This window comes from Geotrypetes seraphini, chromosome 7, assembly GCF_902459505.1.
Source record: "Geotrypetes seraphini chromosome 7, aGeoSer1.1, whole genome shotgun sequence".
In the NCBI taxonomy this organism is placed as follows: Eukaryota; Metazoa; Chordata; class Amphibia; order Gymnophiona; family Dermophiidae; genus Geotrypetes; species Geotrypetes seraphini.
Window position 1 is genome coordinate 192,487,507 of NC_047090.1, and position 25,257 is coordinate 192,512,763.

Here is a 25,257-nt window from a genome sequence, read left to right on the forward strand (position 1 = left end):
GTTGATGGTGTCTTGAGTTTACATCCTCTAACTGAAGAGGAAACGAAGTTCAAATGTGAGCTTCTCTTATGTCTCTTGGCTGAGGAGAAAAGGTCAGTTATGTATTTAGGGGCTAGACCGTATAGTACTTTAAAGCAGAAACAGGCAAACTTAAACTTTACGCGTGCCTCCATCGGTAGCCAATGCAGCTGTCGGTAGTAAGGTGTCACATGATCAAACTTCTTCAGCCTGAAAATCAGTTTGACCGCTGCATTTTGCACTAATTGTAATCGTCGCATATTCTTTTGGAAAATTGCTAAATAGGCGATGTTACAGTAATCAAGTTGGCTCAGTATGAGGGATTGTACCAGGAGTCTAAATGTTGGCATATATGTTCTAATGGATCGAAGTTTCCAGAGAGTGAAAAAACCCTTTCTGATTAAGGAGTCTACCTGGTCCTTCATGGTTAAGTATTGGTCTAGTGTTACACTCAATACCTTCATAGTAGACTGAATAGGATAACTAAGGTTATTGATGCATAGTGGTGTTTTGGTGTCAAGCGGGTGTGGCTGAACTATTAAGTCTTAAATGATTATGTAGGAAGTTAGAAAGGAAATGGTGTAGAAGGACCGAGGTTGAGATAGACACTAAAGAATGGTTTCCCGCGAGGATGGGAACGGTGATGAATTCTGTTACTGTGTCATTCTCTGCTGCAGAAACAAACTCTGTACTCTACTGAAACTAATTCCTTAGACCAAGTCCAACAGCAAGGCCTTTAAGCTCAAGCACAGTGTGGAGCTATGCATGGGACATGCGACACCAGTATGAATAACGTTACCACCTGTTGAATGGATAAAAATATTGATGAGTTCCAGGGGGTACCAGCCTATCTACTGGTGATATTACTGGACAGCTCGGTTCTGTACCTCCATCTGCTGGTAGGAAGGGGAAACAACCCATTTGTTCAGACCTACTATTTACTGTGAGTTTCTATATCGCTACTAATGACTGGTATGCCAATTCAGAGCGGTTGGCATGAGCTTCTGTGGAGGTGTTATAATACAGAGTTATTAATACCAGCATAAATATGGCATAATCAATCAATCATCCTACTTATGTTACCGGCACTTATATGTTCATACCAATTCAATCGTCTTACTTATCTTCACATCGAATACTAGATTTACTATTGCAGCTAAGTACACAATATTTACACACCTCCTAAGGAGTTTGGCCTATTTAGGGCCAGTTTTACAAAGCCACGGTAATGACCCCGAAGCCCATAGATTTAAAGGGCTTTGGGGCTGTTGCCACACGGCTTTATAAAACAGGCCCTTAATCTGTCTTTGAAGTATTATCTTCCTCAGTCTAGTTTTCTGGGCTTCAGCCCTTGGTCTATTTATATCCTATTATGTCCTTCCTATTAAGTTCCTGACGGGGGGGGGGGGGGGGATAGCCAACTGTCTCCTCATGTTGTTTTATTGGCTAAAGTAGTCTATGAAGAGGATGGTCTTTATTTCTATCCCCACCACCAGCATGTTTAATAACTGATTCAGGCTTTGGAAAACATGGAACTAACCAATTCAATAAAACCATTACCTTAGCTGAAGAGTAGAGAATAACACAGGGGACAAGTTTGTTCTCATCCCCGCAGGAACTCAATTTCCCTGTCCCTTTCCCACGAGTTTTGTTGCTGTCCCTGCCTCATTCCTGTAAGCTCTGCCTTAATTGTGCAAGCCGCAAACACTTAGGATTTTAAAGTGTTTGAGGCTTATGCAAACAAGGACAAAGCTTGCAGGAATGGGACAGAAACAGGAAAAGAACTCGCCAGGAAGGGAAAATGAGTTCCCACAGGGGCGAGGAAAAATTTGGCCCAGTGTCATTCTCTGCTGAAGAGTTCAAGAGAGGGCATGCGTAAAGCTTCTAAACATTTCTTTACTAATCTGCTAACACGCTCCTTGGGATTAATGCAATGTGACACAAAAGAACCAATCATGGAAATTAGATTCTGTTTTCCTTACTCTAAATTTTCTTCCTCGATATCTTCCTCTTCTTCCTCCTCCTCCTCCTCTTCATCTGAAGACAAGACAATTTCATGGAGCTCTCGTGTCATCATTAGAGGCATGTCCTGTGTGGGTCCTTATACACTTATTGTAGGCCTCAATCCAAGTCAACTCCCACAGCAAATCTGCAACATCTCCAAAGAGAAGAAATGCCAGACCATGTTCAGATATTGCTACTGCAGCTTAAGAACATAGAACAATCCCCACTCTAGTCTAGGGACATCATAGCATTCCTTCTGCCAGCCTGAAGATATCAGAGTTTTCTTCAGATCTTTAAAGACCCACAGAAAGTAAAACTTCCATACCTAGGACAGATGTTCTCCATAGACAGCAGGATTAATAAGTGATATGGCTGCACGTTAATTGCAATAAACACTATGATTGGCATGTAATTTATTAGTCATGATTAAAAACATAATTGTGGCTGGAAAAATTAATCACGTTGCAGTGTCTCCCTTATGATCTTCCCGGCTTTCTTCTCTCACCATCTGACCCTTTCTCATTCCCCCCCTACCCCTGCTATCTAAGGGTACAATACAGCATATCCCCCACCACCCCCCAGTCTACCTTAAAACTCTTCTAGAAGTCCCGACAGCAATGCCTACAGACTACACTGGATCAGACCAATAGACCATCCAGCTCAGATTCCAGTTTCCAATAAAGGCCAATCTAGGTCATAGTACCTGACAGAAACACTATGCTATGGAGCTGTCCCTCTGACCCATCTTGCCCACACAGAAACAGGAAATTGCATTGGAGGGGGCAGAATGGGTCAAAGGGAAAGTTCCAGAGCAGCCTATCTGTATTGCTACCACAGCTAGAAACCTCTAGAACAGTGTTTTTCAACCTTTTTACCCCAGTGGACCGGCAGAAATAAAAGAATTATTTTGTGGACCAGCAAACTACTAGGACTAAAATTTAAAAACTCCGTTTCTGCCCCATCTCCGCGAGCTCGGTCCCCGCAAATCATTTGATCCTATCCGCGCAAGCATCAGTTATGATTTTATATTGAATGTATTTTATCCTATATAATAAAACGTTAGCGGCGCATGTGCTTGATCCTTGCCGCAGGCCTCTCGGGTCGCTTTCCGGCCTCGGTGGCACGTTCCCTCTGACGCACGGGATCGCGTCGGGGGGGGGGGGAGCGTGCTTCCGGGTTGGGGTGCGGCCTGCGAGGTTCGCTGGGGCTGGCCACCACGATTGCGGCCTGCTTTGAAGAGGAGCAGGCCAGAAGACGCCGGGATGGAGGGAGGGTAAGCAGGGGGATCAATACAGGGGGCCAGAAGGAGAGGGAAAGGGGGCTGCTATGGGGAAGGGGTGTGCTGGTGGGAGACAGAAGGGACCTCAATGTAGTATAAAGATGAAAGTGAGGTTGTGCAAGCCTTAGCAAAACAATAACTGAGTATGAAGAGAAAATCTTGTAAATAATGTAGTTAAAACTCTAATTAGAGATATACCACAAAGTTCAATGCATGATATGCCTTGAATACTTGAATGATTAGTGGATCTAATGAGTAGTATATGGAATAATTATCAACAATAAGTAAAGATGATTTTTGCACATGAGATTAGTTAAATAATTTAAATAGACCAAGAATTATTTATAAATTATTGAGTTATATATAGAAGTGGTATTAAATAAGATAATTCACAAAATCATCATTTATAAAATTAATAAGTTATATTAATTCATATTAATTTACAATGAACTATATTTATTATTAGATAAAGATAGTTGTTTGATTAGGTTTTTTATTATTCAGATCTGAGAACATTATTAATAAATTGTGTAATATTTAATTTTTTTATTTAGGATTAGAATTCTCCATTTAAAATTAAACATATTAGATATAATAATTTAAGAACATAGTTAATAATTTAAAGAAGATGATTTAAAATAGGTTAACTATAGCCAGTACAGTCTTATTATATGTGAATAGAGATTAGAATTAGAGAATGACACGGGGAAAAAATTTGTCCCCGTCACCGCCCCGTCCCCATCCCACCATCCTCTGCACCGCCCCGTCACCGCCATTCCCTTCACCGCCCCGTCACCGCCACTGCCATCCCTTTCACCGCTCCGTCACCGCCACTGCTACCCCATTCACCGCCCCGTCACCGTCACCGCAGCATACATAAAAGCCTCAAACGAATGTAATTTGTGCAAGCCACTGGAGCCTGCGAGCTCGGTCCCTGTCTCATCCCCACAAACCATCTCGCTTCTGTGCTCCTATTTTCCCCATTTCTAATATCTCCCCTATGTATCTGTCATTGCCCCCCCCCTGTGTCCATATACCATCCCCATGGCATGTCCCCTTTATGTCTCTGTCCCTATGCCCCATGCACATAATTTCCCCTCTTTCTGTTACCTTCCTGTGTCCAGATTTCCCCTATCTTCCTCTTCCATACCAGTGTGTCTCTTCTTTTCACCCCATCTAGCTTTTTTCCCTCTTTCTTCCCCCCCCCTGCTTCTAGCATCTGGCTCACCTGCCAGTCCTTCCCTTTCTTTCCTGCTGTAGGTTTTTCTTTCTGTCTTCATCCCCTTGGCCCAGAATCCTTTTCCCTTTCACTCCCTCCTTCCAATTTGAGCCGGGAACACTAGCGATCGCACGGTCCCCGCGGCCACTACCTGCCTGCCCGGTCGATCCTGGTGTTTGGCCGGCTCTCTCCCTTCTCCTCACCTTGGTTTGTGGGTTTTCTTTTTCGGCAACCTGCGCGCTTTCCCAGGGAGCCGCACACGCGCGGCTGCTCAGTGTTCGATCTTCTGCTCTGCTGCAACTTCCTGTTTCCGGTTGCGTCAGAGCAGAAGATCGAGGCTGAGCAGCGGCGGGTGTGCGCGGCTCTCTGGTAGCGTGCGGGTCGCCGAGGAGGAGGATCTGCGGACTGGGGTGAGGAGAGGGGAGAGAGCTGGCTGGACACTGGAATCGATTGGGCGGGCGGGTGTGAGCTGCGGGGACCGCGCGATCCTTCATGCCTCACTGCGGGGGACAAGACCATTCACCGCCCCGCGGGCAGTGAATGGCCTTGTCCCCGTCGCCGCAGCGACTGCTAGTTTTCTTCCCCGTTTTCGGCGGGTGACCCGCGGCTAAAATGCGGTGGCCGCGGGTAAACCGCCACCGTGTCATTCTCTAATTAGAATGATTATTTGTATTATGGTATGTCTTTATAAAATTAAAATGTAAAATGTTTTCTATATTTTGCAGAGCGCCTACTGTGAACCCTTGAGAAAGCTCTTTATGAGCGAAACGAGTCCCGTCGGGGCATGCTAGTAACTCTGCATGGTTAAAGAATGAATAAACGATTAAAACATTAAAGGTCATTTGCCTGTCTTACTTCATATTATAAAGAAGAAGACGATGCACAGCAAGTATTCAAGGCATATCATGCACTGAACTTTGTGGTATATCTCTAATTAGAATTTTAACCACATTATTTACAAGATTTTCTCTTCATACTCAGTGAGGTGAAGTTATTGTTTTGCTAAGGGAGACAGAAGGGGCCAGGGAGAGATAGGGAGAGGGAAAGGGGGCTGCTTTGGGGGGGGGGAGGTGTGTTGCGGACAGACAGTTTTGCTCTGGGGGAAGACAGAAGGGGCCAAGGAGAGACAAGGAGAGGGAAAGGGGGCTGCTTTGGGGGAGGGGTGTGCTGGGGGGAGACAGAAGGGGCCATGGAGAAATAGTGAGAGGGAAAGGGGGCTGCTTTGGGGGAGGGGTGTGCTGGGGGAGACAGAAGGGGCCATGGAGAGATAGGGAGAGGGAAAGGGGGCTGCTTGGGGGGAGGTATGCTGGGGACAGACAGTTTTGCTATGGGGGGAAGACAGAAGGGGCCATGGAGAGACAGGGAGAGGGAAAGGGGGCTGCTTTGGGGGGATGGTGTGATGGGACAGACAGTTTTGCTCTGGGGGGAAGACAGAAGGGGCCATGGAGAGACAGAGAGAGGGAAAGGGGGATGCTTTGGGGGAGGGGTTTGCTGGGGGAGACAGAAGGGGCTATGGAGACAGGGAGAGGGAAAGAGGGCTGCTTTGGGGTGTGCTTAGGGCAAACAGCTTTGCTCTGGGGGGGAAGACAGAAGAGGGCCATGGAGAGACAGTTAGGGAGAGGGAAAGAAGGCTGCGAGACAGAAAGACACAGACAGTGGCCAAGGAGAGGGAGATAAAGAAACACAGACAGACTGACACATCTTTTCTAGCACCCGTTAATGTAACGGGCTTAAAGACTAGTTAAAGTATAAAAAGAAACAATATTCTGTACAACTGTCATTTTATAAATATAAATATACAGAGCAAGGACCAACAAAACCCCTGTCTCCCCTCCCCTTCACATATATCCCCTCTACTATCAAGAAAACTGAACAAGCCAAATTATTACAGAATGCTACACAGAAATATCATGCTAACAGAATACTGCAGTCACACATGACAGGAATAGTGTTAGGGGAGTGCAACTAGGGCAACTGCCCCCTGGTCAGAGAGCACCCTAAGCCAGCTGGAAGCTAAAGAAGTACTGCCTGGGCTTTGCAGTCCCCAGTTATGTCTAACACCAGCTCTAGCAGGATATATATTTCAAATCTGATATATTCTAATCACAAAATAGAAATAACATTATTTTTTTCTACCTTTTGTTGTCTCTGGTTTCTGCTTTCATCTTCTTTTCACTCTCTTCCTTCCAGCGTCTGCCCTCTCTGTCTCTTCAATCCAGCATCTGCCCCTTCCATCCACTGTCTGTCCTCTCCCCCTTCCATATGGTATCTGTCTTCTTTCTATGCCCCTCTCCCCTTTCCATCCAGCCTGTGCCCCTCTCTCCTTTCCAGCTTCACTGCTCTCTTCATTTTTATCTCTCCTACATCAGATCTACCATCGTTGTCCCTCTCTGCTTATTTTTCTGCTGACCCCTTCCCATCATCAATCTCTTTCTCATGCCTCTCTCCCCTTCCCCTCCTCTAATCTCCTTACCAGCTGTTTCCTTCCTTTTTTCCTTCTCCCTTCCCTCCTCCTCCTGTCCAGCAGTAACTCTCTTCCCTTCCTCCCCTCCCAGCAGTATTGAAGTGGCACTCTAGGGGGCACTATGGAATGGATAATGAATAAGATGTGTTTGTAGAGTATTTTGTGGAGTTTTTCTACAAAAACATCTGCTTTTCGTATGGTTCTGGATAACTCTAGTTAGATACAAGCACATGTGTTAGTTAAGGCCACGCCCAATAGAAGCGTACGAAAAGTTGGTGAATAAAAATCTGAATATGGATGTAGCCAAGGCCAGAAAAACTCACTACAGATTAATATTAAGGAAAAGCATAATAATATTATTTTTATGTACTTCGCTATTAAGCCAGACCATAGAGGAAATCAGGTAATGCATAACATACATAGAAATATTAATGACTCCATTTTGTTCTCTATCTTTCTCTATCTTCTGCTTGGCTTTACTCCATTTTGTGCTCGGCCTATTCTCTCTCTGTCTGTCTTTGTTCAGCTTCCCGCCTTTAGCCTCGTGGTTCTAAATTGATAACAGATGTGCTTAGTCCGGTTAGGATGAGCATATTAGACTCCATATTCCAAACTGAGATATAACATGTATTAAATATGAATGAAATATATTGTATGGATCTGTGGATGAAAGGGGCCCCGAATGAATGATAGATGCTTTGAATGAGATGTGAGAAAATGATTTGTGTGTGTGTGTGTGTGTATATATATATATATATATATATATATTTTTTTTTTTTTTTTAGAGCAGGGGGGATAGCCCCTCCTCCTCCTTTTCTGTTCTGACAGGGAGAGACAAGAACTTTTCAACACTTGAATGCAGGCTCTTTTGAAACAGATAAGCAGGTTTAGATTTAAAGTTTTTGGCTATGTTATAAAATGGTTATGTATATTTAGAAATGAATGTAAACGAAAATATGATTTCTGAAACTTTTATTTCATGTTAAAAGGAAGATTTTTGTCCAAATTTAAGGACAGCCTCTGTTAATGGATTGGTTGACAAGCAACGATAGAAACATAGAAACATAGAAGATGACGGCAGAAAAGGGCTGTAGCCCATCAAGTCTGCCCACCCTACTGACCCATCCTCTTAAGTCTATACCTAGCGACCGATATTCCAGTTCGACCCTCGTAAGGATCCCACATAGGTATTCCATTTATTCTTAAAGTCCAGCACGCTGCTGGCCTTGATCACCTGCGCTGGAAGCTCATTCCAACGGTCAACCACTCTTTCTGTGAAGAAATACTTCCTGATGTCGCCATGAAATTTCCCGCCTCTGAGTTTGAGCGGATGCCCTCTAGTGGCAGAGGGTCCCCTGAGAAAGAAGATATCATCTTCCACCTTGATACGTCCTGTGATGTATTCAAATGTCTCAATCATGTCTCCCCTCTCCCTACGTTCTTCTAGAGTGTAGAGCTGTAGTTTGTTTAGTCTCTCCTCGTACGAGAGACCTTTGAGCCCCGAGATCCTCCTGGTGGCCATCCGTTGAACCGACTCGATTCTAAGTACATCTTTACGGTAATGTGGCCTCCAGAATTGTACACAGTATTCCAGATGAGGTCTCACCATGGTTCTGTACAATGGCATTATGACTTCAGGCTTCTTGCTGACAAAGCTTCTACTGATACATCCCATCATCTGCCTTGCTTTAGATGAAGCCTTCTCCACTTGATTGCAGTTTTCATGTCTGCACTGATGATTACTCCTAGGTCTCGTTCCGCCGAAGTTCTAGTTAAAGTTTCTCCATTCAAGGTGTAATTTCTGCATGGATTACCGCTACCGAGGTGCATAACCTTTCATTTCCCAGGGTTAAAGCCCAGCTGCCAGGTCGAGGACCATCTTTCCAATGTAAGCAGGTCCTGTGCCATACTATCCTGTAAATTACATTCACTTACGATATTGCATAGTTTAGCGTCATCGGCGAATAATGTTATTTTACCCTGAAGCCCCTGAGTCAGATCCCCTATGAATATGTTGAAAAGGAGTGGGCCCAGGACTGAACCCTGTGGTACTCCGCTGGTCACCTCCGATGTTTTAGAGAGGGTACCGTTAACCATTACCCTTTGAAGTCTTCCACTTAGCCAATCATTGACCCAAGTAGTTAGTGTTTCTCCTAACCCCATCGATTTCATTTTGCTCAACAGCCTACAGTGTGGGACGCTATCAAATGCTTTACTGAAATCCAGGTACACGATGTCCATAGACTCTCCCAAGTCTAGCTTCCTTGTCACCCAGTCAAAGAAGCTGATGAGATTGGACTGGCAGGACCTACCCTTGGTGAATCCATGTTGATTGGGATCCCGTAGATTCCCCTCATATAGGATCGTGTCTAATTTGCGTTTAATTAAAGTTTCCATGAGTTTACACACTATTGATGTGAGACTCACTGGTCTGTAATTCGCAGCCTCTGCCTTGCAACCCTTTTTGTGCAGAGGAATGACGTTGGCTGTTTTCCAGTCCAAGGGTACTCTCCCCGTGCTTAGGGAGAGATTGAAGAGTGCGGCTAGCGGTATCGCCAGGACATCGCACAATTCTTTGAGCACTCTTGGGTGCAGATTGTCTGGTCCCATGGCTTTATTTACCTTTAGTCTTGACAATTCGCTGTAAACTTCACCTGGTGTGAACTCAAAATTCTGAAACGAGTCGTCCACACTTGACTTAGCCTCTAACTGAGGACCGTGTCCTGGTGCCTCGCAAGTGAAGACCAAGCAGAAGTATTCGTTCAGTAGTTCAGCTTTATCGGAATCTGCTTCCACGTAATTCCCATCCGGTTTGCTAAGGCGAACTATCCCGTCTGTGTTCTTTTTCCTATCACTAATATACCTGAAGAAGGATTTGTCCCCCTTCTTAATGTTCTTTGCTAGAGTTTCTTCCACACGAAGTTTGGCCTCCCTAATTGCTGTTTTGACCGCTGTAGATCTGGTCCTATATTCCATGATGGCTTCTCTTGTTTCCGTACGCTTGTAGGAAAGGAAAGAAATGCTTTTTTCTTCTCCTTAACAAGGTGCGAGATCTCTGCGGTGAACCATTGGGGTTTATTGTTTCTTTGTCGTTTATTTACTGATTTTATGAAGAGGCTAGTTGCTTCATGTATGGTTGATTTCAGTGTTAACCACTTAGCTTCTACATCATCGGTCTCCACTTGGTCCTGCAGCGTCCGATGAACAAAATCTCCTATGCGTGCGAAGTCTGTGCCCCGGAAATTGAGTACCTTTGTTTTTGTGTTTGATCTAGGGAAGCCTTTCCTAAGGTTGAACCACACTATGTTGTGGTCGCTGGAGGCTAGCGTATCTCCTACTGAGACCTCTGAGACACTTTCCCCGTTGGTGAGTACCAGATCGAGGATCGCCTGGGTCCTAGTGGGCTCCATTACCATTTGTTTGAGACGGGCTCCCTTTATGGAGTTTAATAGCCTCCTACTAGCGCTGGTTGTCGCTGAAAGTGTGCTCCAGTCTGCATCAGGCATATTGAAGTCCCCAAGTAGTACAGTGTCTCCCCTTAGAGTGATATTCTCAATGTCTTCAATTAAGTCTGTGTCCATGTCATCCAGTTGTCTAGAGGGTCTGTAAACCACACCAAGATACAGGCACTTTTCTCTGCCTCTTGCCAGGTTTACCCAGAGGGATTCCCCTGTGTATTTGACATCTGTAATCCTGGTGGTTTTGATGTCCTCTTTGATATATGTCATGCAGGACAAAAGGTACATATTGGGGAGCAACGAATTATCGAGTTGAGATCTTTGTCAGAAAGCCAGCGTTTGGCAACTGTAAAGACCTCCCAGATGACGCAACAATCTTTTGAGGCTCATTAAGGTAATTAATAAACAGAAATAACTATTTTAATACAACTTGCATCATGTGTCATTTTCCATGTACTTTTTACACGCCTAGAGCGAAGCTAGCAGCTTACTGCTGCTTAAAAGTGCACTTGTGTTTACCCTGCTCAGTATCTCTCCTTCTCCTTTCCTCCAGGTCCAGTAGCAGCTGTCCCTTTTTTTCCCTTGCCCAGCAGCTTCCCAGACTCCTTTCCCTCCTCCCCTCCCAGCAGCATCTCTCCTTCTCCTTCCCTCCAGGTCCAGTAGCAGCTGTCCCTTTTTTCCCTTGTCCAGAAGCTTCCCAGGCTCCTTTCCCTCCTCCCCTCCTAGCAGCATCTCTCCTTCTCCCTCTCCAGGTCCAGTAGCAGCTGTCCCTTTATTTCCCTTGCCCAGCAGCTTCCCAGACTCCAATAGTGGCTTTCTCCCCTCCAAGCAGCTCTCCTTACTTCCCAGCTGCCTTCGTGAATCGCTGTGCTGGTAAGTAAGGAGAGCTGCAGAGAGTGGAGAAAGCCACTGTCGGAGGCTCCCCATGATCTCTCCTGCCCAGCGCGGACCAGCTGAAAATATCTCGTCGATCTTGCCGGCCCTGCGCGGACCAGCAGGAAATTGAAGTTAATCAATCTCGCCAGCCCTGCACAGCCCGGCAGAAATTTCCTGCGGACAAGCACCAATCCACAAACCGGCGGTTGAAGAACAGTGCTCTAGAAGACAAGTTTTAAGGTAGACCCAGGGAAAGTGGGGAGGAGAGACAGAGAAAGAGAGATGCTGAACTGCGGGCAAAGAGAGGCGAGTGAATGGAGATATGCTGAACCACACAGTGGGGAATGGAATGATGGAAAGGAAGCAATGTTAGACTCAAGGTAAAAGAAAGGGAAAGATGCTGAACCATGGGCAGGCTATAAGGTGGAGGGAGAGAGGGTGGCAATGGTGGAATCATGTGCAATACAGAGATGCTGATTTCTGATCCTGGTCCTTTAATTGCAAAATTAATCACAGTTAAAAAATTTTAACTGAAATGCAGCCGTAATAAGGGGCAACAAAATGTTATGGAACAAGGATGAATAATCCCCCAGAACTCCAAACTATTGTAAAAATCCAAGCATGCCTGGCACATTCCATGCACAGCAGTGCCCACAAGTCTCCTCAGTTTAAAGCTTAAAGGTCAACTCTCAAGAGATGGATGGAATAGTTTTGTCTGATTAATCCTACTGTCTATGGACAACTTCTGTTACAGTTTTCATTCACTTATGTTGACTACCTATATTACCTAATCTTACACATTAAACAATAAACAAACACTAGAGCACAGCCTTTACATCTTGTTTGTTGATGGAAAAAAATCAATTTGTCACATACAATTCAAAGCTGCAAGTTCTAATACTGGAGAAAGACTTAGATGTAAAGTTGTTATTACAGACACTTGGTTCAACAAGCCACATGACTGGAATATGGCCATTAGAATCACAATGAAACAAGTCTAAAATATCCAAAGATCAAAACAATGTAGACTTGTAAACTTTAAGAAGGTATGACCAAACTGTACTCTCAGATACCTGCTTGGTAAATCGAGTCAGGACTTAAAATTCTGACCCCTGAAGAAGCCAAGTATGGTGAAACGGGTCCCTGTAGGGTTTAGATATCGGTTTCAGATATCGCTACAACATCACTAAGATAAGTGTGTTGTTTGAATGTCACACAATTTATTTAAAGTATTTATTTGTAATAATTTATTCGAAGCACTTTAGAGCACTTTTTGAGTTTCATTCTGTACTCAATGATTGATACCTATACCTGCGAATTTGGTTGTAGAAATCTTTGATGATTTACCAAGCAGGTATCTGAGAGTGGAATATGGCCATATCAGGCTATAACCTGCTTCAGTGATTATAGTTGGGGATGGGGGAAGAGTGGCACTTTGTCAAGAATCTGAATCAGCTTTGGTTTTGGTTTGTTTCTTAGATGGAATGAAACATCAGTGGCTTATCAGCTAGATAAGGGGGTTCCCTAAAGCTTGGCCTTATCAGCTATGTTGTTTAATTTGTTTATGAAACTACTGTGTGATATACTGAAAAATTATCTGGACTGGAATTGCACCATTTGAAAGCCATAAAGCGTCCAGATCTATACCATTTAGAATCCTGAAGACAGAAGCACAATTGATGCAGCCGAAAGGAGCTCATAGACATGACTCTCAGGTCCTCTCCAAACTGCAAACTTCTCCCAAAAGGACACTGCTTCGAAGACATCTGCTGCTCAACAGTATAGCCAAAGTAACCAGTAAGTAGTGTGGCGGGGCCAGGAATAAGCCTAGCGCTGGCAACCCGGCTCCCGCCCCAGGCGCAGGATGGAGCGCTCCCCGGAGGGCCCCGGCTGGATAATCCCAGTAGAAAACACACACTGCTAACTTTGGAGAGTTTACAGTTTGTCCTTTTATTGCCCAGTTCAAGGCACTGGGTCCTTAAACAGCTCCCCTCGGCTGAGGATACTTGAAACAAATAATACTTCAGCAATGCTTCTCCTTTAGAGAGAGTCCAAACTGCCCTTCAGGCAAATAAACCAAAAATATACAAAAACGCTTTCTTTCAGGCTTCAGCAGTTGTGCCTGAGGATACTTCAGGAAGCTTTTCCCACCTGACCCACCTGAAGTATAATGCCCCCACTACTCCTGTGCTCATGGGGTAGGGACTGGGGAACTGTCCACCCTTTGGCTTACTGGTTTAAAGTCCCCACCCAAGAGTTCCCCTATTCAGGGCTATGTAAAGTCAGGTTCCTGAATTCCAGTTCAGGCTTTTCTCTGGAGGTTAATTAGTGTTCTCACATCCTTCAGCTCGGCTTATCTCTCGGCCTTTAATTCACACGGGGCACCTCCACCTCCCCCTTTCACATTCACACTTCCTTACAGTCCTGCCTAAGGGAAGAAGAACGCTGCACTGAAAGACGTTAACTTTCATTCCCCTCCCCCCATTCATTACCTCACTGACTGTAGTTAGATAGGAGGTCCCAGGCTGCCAAACTGCAATCCATTTCACTTCCCTCAGAGACCTCTCCCTCTATTTCCATTAGGGACTCCCCACTCTCTGAGGCTGGATAGGAATTCCCCTCAAAGGCAGCTACCGGCCAGCCCTGCTCTGGAAGCCTTTTTCTTCCCCTGAGCCTCTGCCTGGGAACCAGGGATTTGTTAATTCGGGAGAGCTGTGTGTCAGCGTGCTCTCTAGCCCTGGGCTGTGAGAAAAAGCTCCTAGCCGTTTCCTTCCTGCTCTGCACGGCTTGTCTCTCTCCCCCAGTTCCTGAGTTCCCCGGAGTGTTCCCAGCTGTGTTGATTTTATGCTACAGGCTGTTCTCACTCCCCCTCTGGGTTCATCTTGCCTGTCAGCTCCACCCCTTTCCTTAACCCTTCCTGGGCCAGTTTTCTTTACCAAAGGCTTCACTGGAAAACTGCCCAAGGAATTGTAAAAGGGATTATAGTGCCCTAACTCAGGTATTGTGCTTTCTGTCCTTCTCTCTCTGCCTTGCCCTGCCTGTTGGCTCTTTACAATAGGAACAGAGTTAATGGGCAGCTTCCTGGGCTTAGGAATAGGGACAGCCCTTTGCATGGCAGGGTTTAAAACCGGGTTTAAACCAGTGACAGGAGCTTCCCTGTCACAGTAGGCACCGCCAATACGGGTACAATGGATCAATTTTTCACTCCGTCAAAAATTACAAAGACTAGAGGACATAAGAACATAAGCATTGCCTCTGCCGAGTCAGACCATAGGTCCATCATGCCCAGCAGTCCGCTCCCGCAGCAGCCCCCCAGATCAAAGACCTGTAGTGATTTATTACTCAAGGGATTTGGGTTTTGTATTGTATAGTAACCCTCTAATTATACCCCTGGATCCCCTTTCCCTTCAGGAACTCGTCCAATCCCTTTTTGAAACCCAAAATCGTACTCTGCTCAACCACCTCCTCTGGAAGCGCATTCCAGGTGTCAATGAAACTACAGGGAAATACTTTTAAAACCAATAGGAGAAAATATTTTTTCACTCAGAGAATAGTTAAGCTCTGGAACACATTGCCACAACTGACGGATAAGTTAGAGTCTCTATGGGTCAAAATTCTGGGAACAAATGGCCTGGAAACGAAGATCGGCATCTACTACCGACCCCCAGGGCAGTCAGAAGAAATTGACGGAGAAATGATGGATGAGATTAAACACAACTGCAAGGGAGGCAACGCAGTTATCATGGGCGACTTCAATTATCTGGGAATAGACTGGAACCTAGGCATCTCCGGCTGCGTTAGAGAGACCAAGTTCTTGGATGCAGTAGGCGATTGCTTCCTGGAACAACTTGTCAAGGAAAATACTAGAGGAAATGCAATTCTGGACTTAATTCTAAATGGCCTATGAGGACCGGCACAAGATGTAAAAGTAGAAGGGACGCTGGGAAACAGCGATCACAATATGATCTGCTTCGATCTGGACGTAGGGGAGAAACATCAGTCCAAAATGACAGCCACAGCACTGAACTTCCGAAAAGGGAATTACGAAGGGATGAGACGCATGGTAGGAAAGAATAAGAAGAGGATAAGCACTGTAAAAAAGCTAGAGCAAACTTGGTCCCATTTTAAAGCACAGTCACCGAGGCACAACATCTATATATACTGCGTATCAACAAGGGATCAAAGAGGAAAAAGAACAAAGAACTACAGAGGTGAAGAAAGCAATAAGAGAAAAGAAAACTTCATTTAAGGAATGGAAAAGGTCAAAAACGGACAAAAACTGGAACAAGCACAAACAACATCAACACAGGTGCCATAAGGCGGTAAAAGGGGCCAAAAGAGACTACGAGGAAAAAATAGCCAAGGAGGCGAAGAACTTCAAGCCGATCTTTTGATATATTAAGGGGAAACAACCCGTGAAGGAAGCGGTGGGACTGTTGGATGGCCATGGAATAAAGCACAGTTACTTACCGTAACAGGTGTTATCCAGGGACAGCAGGCATATATTCTCACATGTGGGTGACGTCATCTACGGAGCCCCAGCACGGACAGCTTTTCAAGCAAACTTGATTGAAGTTTCAAGTTTGCTACACTGCACCACGCATGTGCATGCCTTCTTGCCCACTAGAGGGCGCATCCCCACCTCGTGGTCCTCAGTTCCATAACCAGCAAAGAAGCCATCCCCGGGGAGGGCGGGTTGTGAGAATATATGCCTGCTGTCCCTGGATAACACCTGTTACGGTAAGTAACTGTGCTTTATCCCAGGACAAGCAGGCATGATATTCTCACATGTGGGTGACCTCCAAGCCAACCAAAAAAGGGCAGATGGGAGGATGGCAATTTAGGAAAACAGAATACGTAACACCGACTGGCCAAACCGGCCGTCGCTTCTGGACAAAGTATCCAGACAGTAGTGGGAGGTGAACATATGAACCGAAGACCAAGTGGCAGCTTTACATATGTCCTCCACAGGAGTAGATCGGAGGAAAGCAACAGAAGCTGCCATCGCCCTGACCTTATGCCCCGTGACTCTACCATGGAGCGTGAGACCAGCCTGAGCGTAGCAAAAAGAAATACAAGCAGCTAGCCAGTTGGACAAGGTGCGCTTGGAAATAGGATGTCCCAGCCGATTAGGATCAAAGGACAAAAATAATTGAGGAACCTTCCGATGAGACTTGGTACGTTGGAGATAAAAAGCCAATGCCCTCTTACAGTCCAGCATGTGAAGCGCTGCCTCATCAGGATGAGAGTGGGGCTTCGGGAAGAACACCGGAAGAAAAATAGACTGATTGAGGTGGAAATCAGACACAACCTTAGGTAAGAATTTAGGATGGGTGCGAAGAACCACCTTGTCATGATGGAATACAGTAAAGGGCGGGTCCGCAACCAAAGCCTGTAGCTCACTAATCCGACGAGCAGACGTGAGCGCAAGTAAAAAGACCACCTTCCAAGTGAGAAACTTAAGAAGAGACTTGTCAATAGGCTCAAAAGGAGGTTTCATCAGTTGAGCCAAGACCACATTAAGATCCCAAACTACAGGAGGAGGTTTCATAGGAGGATTAATATTAACTAAACCCCTCATGAAATGAACCACTAGAGGATGTAGAGAGAGAGAACGTCCCTCTAGATGCCGATGGAAAGCAGCAATAGCACTAAGATGTACCCGGATGGAAGTTATCTACAGCCCAGACTCGGACAAATGCAACAAATATTCCAGAACCGAGGACACCGGAACCAAACTTGGATCCAGATGGTGCGAGGTACACCAGGATGAAAATCTGGTCCACTTTTGAGAATAACAAAGCCAAGTCGAGGACTTGCGCGAGGCTTCCAACACCTCCCTGACCGCCGAAGTCAGGGGGAAAGGAACCAAGCCGTCAGATGTAATGACTGAAGATTGGGATGCAACAGCGAACCCCGACTCTGAGACAGCAGAGAGGGAAACACCGGCAGAAGTAGAGGCTCCCTGGTACTGAGTTGAAGAAGCAGGGAGAACCAGTGCTGACGAGGCCACCGAGGCGCAATGAGAATCATAGTGGCGCCGGATGACTTGAGGTGAACCAACGTCCTCAAGATCAGAGGAAAAGGAGGAAACGCATAAAGGAATCTCCCTTCCCAGTCGAGAAGGAAGGCGTCTGCCTCGAGACGGTCCTGGGAGTAAATCCGTGAACAGTAGAGGGGCAGTTTGCGAGTCTCCGGGGAGGCAAACAGATCCACCTGAGGCGTTCCCCAGCGGTCGAAGACCTCGCGCAGAACTCGGGAGTTTAGCGACCACTCGTGCGGCTGGAGAAGACGACTGAGTTTGTCGGCCAGACAATTCTTCTCTCCCTGAATGTAAACCGCCCGCAGGAAGATGTTCTGGGAGGTCGCCCATTCCCAAAGGCGCAAAGCTTCCCGGCACAGGGACCAAGAGCCCGTCCCCCCTTGCTTGTTTACATAATACATTGCCACTTGGTTGTCCATCTGTACCAGGACCACCTGATTGCGCAGCAGATGACCGAACGCTCGAGCTGCCAGAAAAATGGCACGAAGCTCCAACACATTGATGTGACAAAGACGGTCCTCCGCCGACCATAGCGCTTGAGTCCGCAGACCGTCGAGGTGAGCCCCCCACGCGTACTCCGAAGAGTCCGTGGTCAGGACCTTGCGATGTGGAGGTACGAGAAAGCACAGTTACTTACCGTAACAGGTGTTATCCAGGGACAGCAGGCAGATATTCTCACATGTGGGTGACGTCATCTACGGAGCCCCAGCGTGGACAGCTTTTCAAGCAAACTTGATTGAAGTTTCAAGTTTGCACACTGCACCACGCATGTGCATGCCTTCTCGCCCACTAGAGGGCGCATCCCACCTCGTGGTCCTCAGTTCCATAACTAGCAAAGAAGCCATCCCCGGGGAGGCGGGCGGGTTGTGAGAATATCTGCCTGCTGTCCCTGGATAACACCTGTTACGGTAAGTAACTGTGCTTTATCCCAGGACAAGCAGGCAGCATATTCTCACATGTGGGTGACCTCCAAGCCAACCAAAAAAGGGCAGGTGGGAGGATGGCAATTTAGGAAAACAGGTTACGTAAAACCGACTGGCCAAACCGGCCGTCACTCCTGGACAGAGAGTCCAGACAGTAGTGGGAGGTGAACGTATGAACCGAAGACCAAGTGGCAGCCTTGCATATGTCCTCCAGAGGTGTAGAACGGAGGAAAGCCACAGAGGCTGCCATCGCTCTGACTTTATGCCCCGTGACTCGACCCGGGGGCGGAAGACCAGCCTGAGCATAGCAAAACGAGATACAAGCAGCCAACCAGTTGGACAAGGTGCGCTTGGAAACAGGATGTCCTAAACGATTAGGATCAAAGGACAAAAACAATTGAGGAACCTTCCTATGAGACCTGGTGCGTTGGAGATAAAATGCCCTCTTACAGTCAAGCGTGTGAAGCGCCGTCTCGCCAGGATGGGAGTGGGGCTTCAGGAAGAACACAGGAAGGACAATGGACTGATTGAGGTGAAAATCAGACACAACCTTTGGCAAGAATTTCGGATGGGTGCGGAGAACCACCTTATCATGATGAAACACAGTAAAAGGGGGGTCCGCAACCAAAGCTTGCAACTCACCAATCCGTCTTGCAGATGTGAGGGCAATCAAAAAAATTACCTTCCAAGTCAGAAATTTTAAAAAAGATTTGCCGATTGGCTCAAAAGGAGGTTTCATCAGTTGAGCCAAAACCACATTTAGATCCCACACGACGGGAGGAGGTTTCAGAGGGGGACAAACCCTGAGTAGTCCTTTCATGAAGCGTGTCACCAAAGGATGGAGCGAAAGAGAGCGTCCATCCAGGTGTCGATGGAAGGCCGAAATGGCACTGAGATGAACCCGCACAGATGTCGTCTTCAGACCAGAATTAGACAGGTGCAACAAGTAATCCAGAACCGAGGACACCGGAACCGAAGCAGGATCCAGGTGAGAAGAGGAACACCAGGAGGAAAACCTGGTCCATTTCTGAGAATAACAAAGCCTGGTCGAAATCTTGCGGGAGGCTTCCAACACTTCCCTCACGGGTTGAGAAACCCGGGGCGAAGTCAAGGGGCAAGGAACCAAGCGGTCAGGTGTAACAACTGAAGATTGGGGTGCAACATCGAACCCTGACTCTGAGATAGCAGAGAAGGAAACACAGGTAGAAGTAGAGGCTCCCTGGTACTGAGCTGAAGCAGCAGGGAGAACCAGTGCTGACGCGGCCACCGAGGCGCAATGAGAATCATAGTGGCTGCGGATGATTTGAGACGCACCAACGTTCTCATGATCAGAGGAAAAGGAGGGAACGCATACAGGAACCTCCCTCCCCAGTCGAGAAGGAAGGCATCTGCTTCGAGACGGTCCAGGGAGTACATCCGAGAACAATACAGGGGCAGTTTGCGCGTTTCCGGAGAGGCAAACAGATCCACCTGCGGGGTCCCCCAGCAGTCGAAGACTTCGCGCAGGACTCTGGCGTTGAGCGACCACTCGTGCGGCTGAAGAAGCCGACTGAGCTTGTCTGCTAAGCAGTTCTGTTCTCCCTGAATATAGATCGCCTGTAGGAAGATGTTCCGGGAGATCGCCCACTCCCAAAGGCGAAGTGCCTCCTTGCAGAGGGGCCAAGAACCCGTCCCACCTTGCTTGTTCACATAGTACATCGCCACTTGGTTGTCCGTGCGTACGAGGACTACCTGATCTTGGAGTAGGTGGCCGAACGCTCGAACCGCCAGAAAGATGGCACGAAGTTCCAGCACGTTGATGTGACAGCGACGGTCTTCCGTCGACCACAGACCCTGTGTCCGTAGTCCGTCGAGGTGGGCCCCCCACGCGTACTCCGAGGAGTCCGTGGTCAGAACCTTGCGAAATGGAGGGACGAGAAATAGCAAACCCCCGGAAAGATTGGAAGAGTTGGTCCACCAACGGAGCGATCGTCGCAAAGAAGGAGTCACCGTAATGAGACGAGACACCGGATCGCAATCCTGGCGCCACTGGGAGGCCAGGGTCCACTGAGGAATTCTCAGGTGTAGCCTGGCGAACGGAGTGACGTGGACCGTCGATGCCATGTGGCCCAGAAGCATCATCATGCGCTGGGCCGACACCACAGGCAGTTGAGAGACCAGACGGCCCAGCCGAACCAAGGCTTCCAACCGAGGAGGCGGGAGGTACGAACGTAGGCGCACAGTGTCCAGCACTGCTCCTATAAACTGAAGTGACTGGGCCGGGGATAACTGCGACTTGGGAAAATTTACTTCGAACCCCAGTCGTTGAAGGAAGATGATAGACTGTCGGGTCGCTGAGATAACCCCCTCCCTGGTCGGGGCTTTGATCAGCCAATCGTCCAGGTACGGGAAAACATGAAGCCCACGAGATCTCAGGGCTGCCGCGACCACTACCATACACTTCATGAAGACTCGAGGGGACGAGGCCAGGCCGAAGGGAAGGACCCTGTACTGAACGTGCAGATCTCCCACCTGGAACCGTAAAAATTTTCGGAAGGCGGGATGCACCGGAACATGGGTGTAAGCTTCCTTCAGGTCGAGGGAGCACATCCAGTCCCCTTCCTCTAAGAGAGGATATAAAACCGGGAGAGACAGCATTCGGAACTTCTCCCGGACCAGGAATTTGTTGAGCTTCCTGAGGTCCAGTATGGGGCGTAAGTCCCCGGTCTTTTTTGGGACCAAAAAGTAACGGGAGTAAAAGCCCATCCCCAGCTGGTCTTTGGGTACCGGTTCCACCGCCCGAAGCTTCAACAGGGCCTTGGCTTCGACCAGAAGGATGGGAAGTTGGGCCCGATTGTAAGGGGAAGCCCCCGGAGGCTGATCCGGCGGCGCTGACAAAAAATTGAGAGAGTAGCCCTCGGAGATGGTCCGGAGCACCCAAGCGTCGGATGTTATCTCGGTCCAAGCCGCATAGAAGGACCGGAGACGCCCCCCTATGGGAAGGGGTTCCTGTGAGATCGCGGAGGGGAACCTGCCCCATCCGCTCAGCCCGTCAAAAGGAGGGCGCGGGTTTGGAAGGACCCTGCGCCGGGGCTTGCGTCTGTCCCCCTCTGCCTCGCTGAGATGGGCGTCTAGGCGGCGGCCTAGAAAAAGCCGGGGTTGACTTTTGGGGATACCGCCTCGGAGGAGGACGGAAGGGTTTCTGCGGCGGGGGCCTAGGCTTGGGACGGACCAAGGAGGCCAACGAGCGCTCCTGTTCCGACAACCGTTTGGTCGCCGCCTCTAACGACTCATCAAACAACTCGGACCCCACACAAGGTAAGTCTGCAAGACATTCCTGCAGGTTTGGGTCCATATCAAGGGTGCGAAGCCAGGCCAGACGGCGCATGGCCACTGCGAAGGCCGACACCCTCGAAACCAGCTCAAATGTATCGTACACAGCATGGAAAAGGTACAAACGCAATTGAGACAGGTTGGACACAATTTTGTCAAATCCCGCCCTTTGGGAGTCCGGTAAGGAGTCACGATATTGAGGGAGGTCCTTCACCATGCCACGCAGATATGAGGAGAAGGTGAAGGCATAATTTAGTACCCTGGTGGCCATCAGGGAATTAGAGTAGAGGCGACGGCCAAACTTGTCCAGGGTCCGACCCTCCCTGCCGGGTGGAACCGCCGCAGAAACCCGGGAGGGTTGTGTCTTTTTGAGGGCAGACTCTACCAGCAAGGACTGGTGGGAGAGTTGCGCCTTCTCAAACCCCTTGGTAGGCACCGTCCTGTATTTTGACTCCATCTTGGACGGGACAGACGGGACTGTAAGAGGGTTAGCCAGATTTTTCAGCCAGGTCTGTAGGAGGACCTTATTTAAGGGGAGCCGAGGGGCCTCCCTAGGTGGAGTGGGAAGGTCCTGCTCCTCCAGGAATTCCTTCATATACTGGGAACCTGCCATGAGGTCCAACCCCAGGGCTCGAGCCATGTCCTGCACAAAGGTGGAAAAAGAGGACGGCCTGGCGGGCGGTGAAGGGGTTCTCGACCTCACCGCCGAAGAAAGGGGAGAAGCCTCGTGAGAATAATGGGGTTCTCTGCCGGACCCCGAGCCCCACGAAGACAGCTCCAAAGGCCTCGAGGGGGTAGGAGAACGTCTCCGCCTCGAAGAGCCTCTAGGCGAGGTACCCGGAGTCCGGGGAACGGGGGCACTCTCCCTTTTCCTCGGCGAGGAGTCACGGGAAGCCCTTCTAGCAGGGGACCGGAGAAGCCTCGGGTTATCGAGGCGCAACTCCGACACCTGCAACGCCTCGCCCCCGATCGGCGAGGAACGATCACGCCGCCGAGGAGAGCCCCGCGAACGCTTCGGCTTCCTCGGCCGGCGCCTCGTCCGAGGTCGAGTCGAGGGCGAGGAGCCCCGGGAGGACCTCGAGGAGGAGGAAATGCGTCCCACCCACCGCATCTTGTCCCGGGGCCGCACGCTGCGCTCAGGCAGTGCCCCCGAGGCCGAGGTCGAGGGTAATACCGAGGCCGAGGTCGGTGGAGCCCCGATACCAGAGGCCGAGGTCGCCGAGGTCGGGGCCTCCGAGGTCGAAGCAGCCGGGGCCGAAGCCCGCTGCAGCTGTTCAAGGGCCCCCGACAGCTCCGACGAAATTAGAGCTCGAAGGAGGTCCTGAAAGGCCGGAATCCCGACGAAGGTCGGGAGGTCCGAGGTCGAGGCACGCTCCCTGGAGGGCGACCTCGGTCTCGAGTATTCCCTCGGGGCGTGCGTGGCCAGAGTTTTAGGCGGGGCCGAGGACGACCCACCCGCCGCGGCAGGAGCAGAGGATGGCTTCTTAGCATGCCCTGTAGGGGATGGAAAGGAGGACTTACCCGAGGCAGGTTTTGTCCCCGACGTCGACTTCGAGGTCGAGGGCTGAGGCGAAGCCGAGGCACCCGAGGTCGCCGAGGCCGAGGTCAAGGCCGGGGCCGAAGCCGAGGTCGACGTTGAGGCCTTCACAGGCGCGGGGTCAACAGCAAACAACTCCGCCATTCTCGCCCGTCGGCGGCGGAGAGCTCTGGGCTGGAACGTTGAACAGCGGTCACAGGAGGCCGTAGGATGATCGGGGCCCAGGCAAATTATGCACCACAGGTGAGGGTCAGTGATGGACAGCAACCGCTCACACTGGCTGCATTTCTTAAAGCCCGTCACAGGACGGGATATGAACAAAGAAACAGGCCGGGAACGACTGACGTCCCGCGGCCACGGCTGCCGGGAGCCCCCGGAGCCCAACGAAAAGTAAAATTTTTTTTTTTTTATGAAAAACGGATCGATAACGACACGGAAAACAAAAATATAACGCACAGCGACCGAATAGAATCCAGACGCGGTGACAGAAAGGCAGGCAAAGGGAGCTCAAAATCCACAGGGCTTTCTGGCTCCGCGGAAAAAATTGAACTGAGGACCACGAGGTGGGATGCGCCCTCTAGTGGGCGAGAAGGCATGCACATGCGTGGTGCAGTGTGCAAACTTGAAACTTCAATCAAGTTTGCTTGAAAAGCTGTCCGCACTGGGGCTCCGTAGATGACGTCACCCACATGTGAGAATATGCTGCCTGCTTGTCCTGGGATAAAGAGCAAACCCCCGGAAAGATTGGAAGAGTTGGTCCACCAACGGAGCGATCGTCTCAAGGAAGGAGTGACCATTACAGGAAGGGAGAGCGGGTCTCGATCCTGACGCCACTGGGAGGCCAAGGTCCACTGAGGGAGTCTCAGATGCAATCGGGCAAACGGCGTGACATGAACTGTCGAAGCCATGTGGCCGAGTAGAATCATCAGCCTGTGTGCAGATACGGAGCGCTACAGCAAAATCTGACGGGCCAGGCGAAGCAGAGCCTCCAGTCTCGATGAGGGAAGGAACGCCCGAAGGCGAACCGTGTCCAGCACGGCCCCGATAAACTGAAGGGATTGAGCCGGGCACAGCTGCGATTTGGGAAAATTTACCTCGAACCCCAGACATTGAAGAAAAATGATAGTCTGTCGGGTCGCTGAGATAACCCCCTCCCGGGATGAAGCCTTGATCAGCCAATCGTCCAGGTAGGGGAAGACCTGCAGCCCCTGAGATCTCAGGGCAGCCGCGACCACCACCATACACTTCGTGAAGACCCGAGGAGACAAGGCCAGCCCGAAGGGAAGGACGCGATACTGGAGGTGCAACTCCCCCCACCTGGAACCGTAAGAACTTGCGGAAGGCAGGATGCACCGGAAAATGAGTATATGCTTCCTTTAGGTCCAGGGAGCACATCCAGTCCCCCGAGTCTAACAGAGGGTACAGGACTGGGAGGGACAACATACGGAACTTCTCCCGGACAAGAAACTTGTTGAGCCCTCGGAGGTTCAGAATTGGGCGTAAGTCCCCTGTCTTCTTCGGGACCAAAAAGTACCGGGAGTAAAAACCCCGTCCCCTTTGGTTCGGGGGAACAGGCTCCACCGCCCGAAGGCTCAACAAGGACTTGGCTTCCGACAAGAGAAGAGGAAGCTGGTCTCGACAGCCAAGAGAAGCCCCCGGCGGATGTTCCGGCGGACTGGCTAAGAAGTTTAGCGAGTAACCTTCGGAGATGATCCGGAGCACCCAAGCGCCCGACGTGATCTCAGCCCAGGCTGGAAGAAAGGCCTGCAATCGGCCCCCCGATAGGAAGGGGGTCCTTCGACAGTGCGGAGGGGGCCCGCCCCAACCACGCATCACGTCAAAAAGACGGAGCGGGTTTAGACGCTCCTTGCGCCTGAGGCTTTGGTTGGGACGCCCTGCCCTGCTGCTGGGGGCGTCAGGGCGGTGGCCTGGAGAAGGCCGGCGTCGACTTCTGCGGGTACCGCCGCGGAGGGGGTCTAAACGGCTTCTGCGGCGGAGCCCGGGGTTTGGGACGGACCAACGAGGCAATAGAGCGCTCATGTTCAGACAAACGCTTGGTCACCGCCTCCAAGGATTCATCAAACAACTCTGAGCCAACGCATGGAAGATTGGCCAGACGTTCTT

General features: G+C 49.2%; 1 protein-coding gene across 3 annotated transcripts in view; it reads right to left on the reverse strand.

The window, feature by feature from the left end:
* Positions 1-25,257, reverse strand: part of TTLL5 (tubulin tyrosine ligase like 5) — a 602,590-nt gene that overhangs the window by 567,911 nt on the left and 9,422 nt on the right. For all 3 annotated transcript variants that reach the window (XM_033951293.1, XM_033951292.1, XM_033951290.1), the window contains exon 3: positions 2,001-2,176. In XM_033951293.1, the coding sequence (XP_033807184.1) occupies positions 2,001-2,104 (104 nt within the window). In that variant the 5' untranslated portion in view covers positions 2,105-2,176. The remainder of the gene's footprint in view (positions 1-2,000; positions 2,177-25,257) is intronic.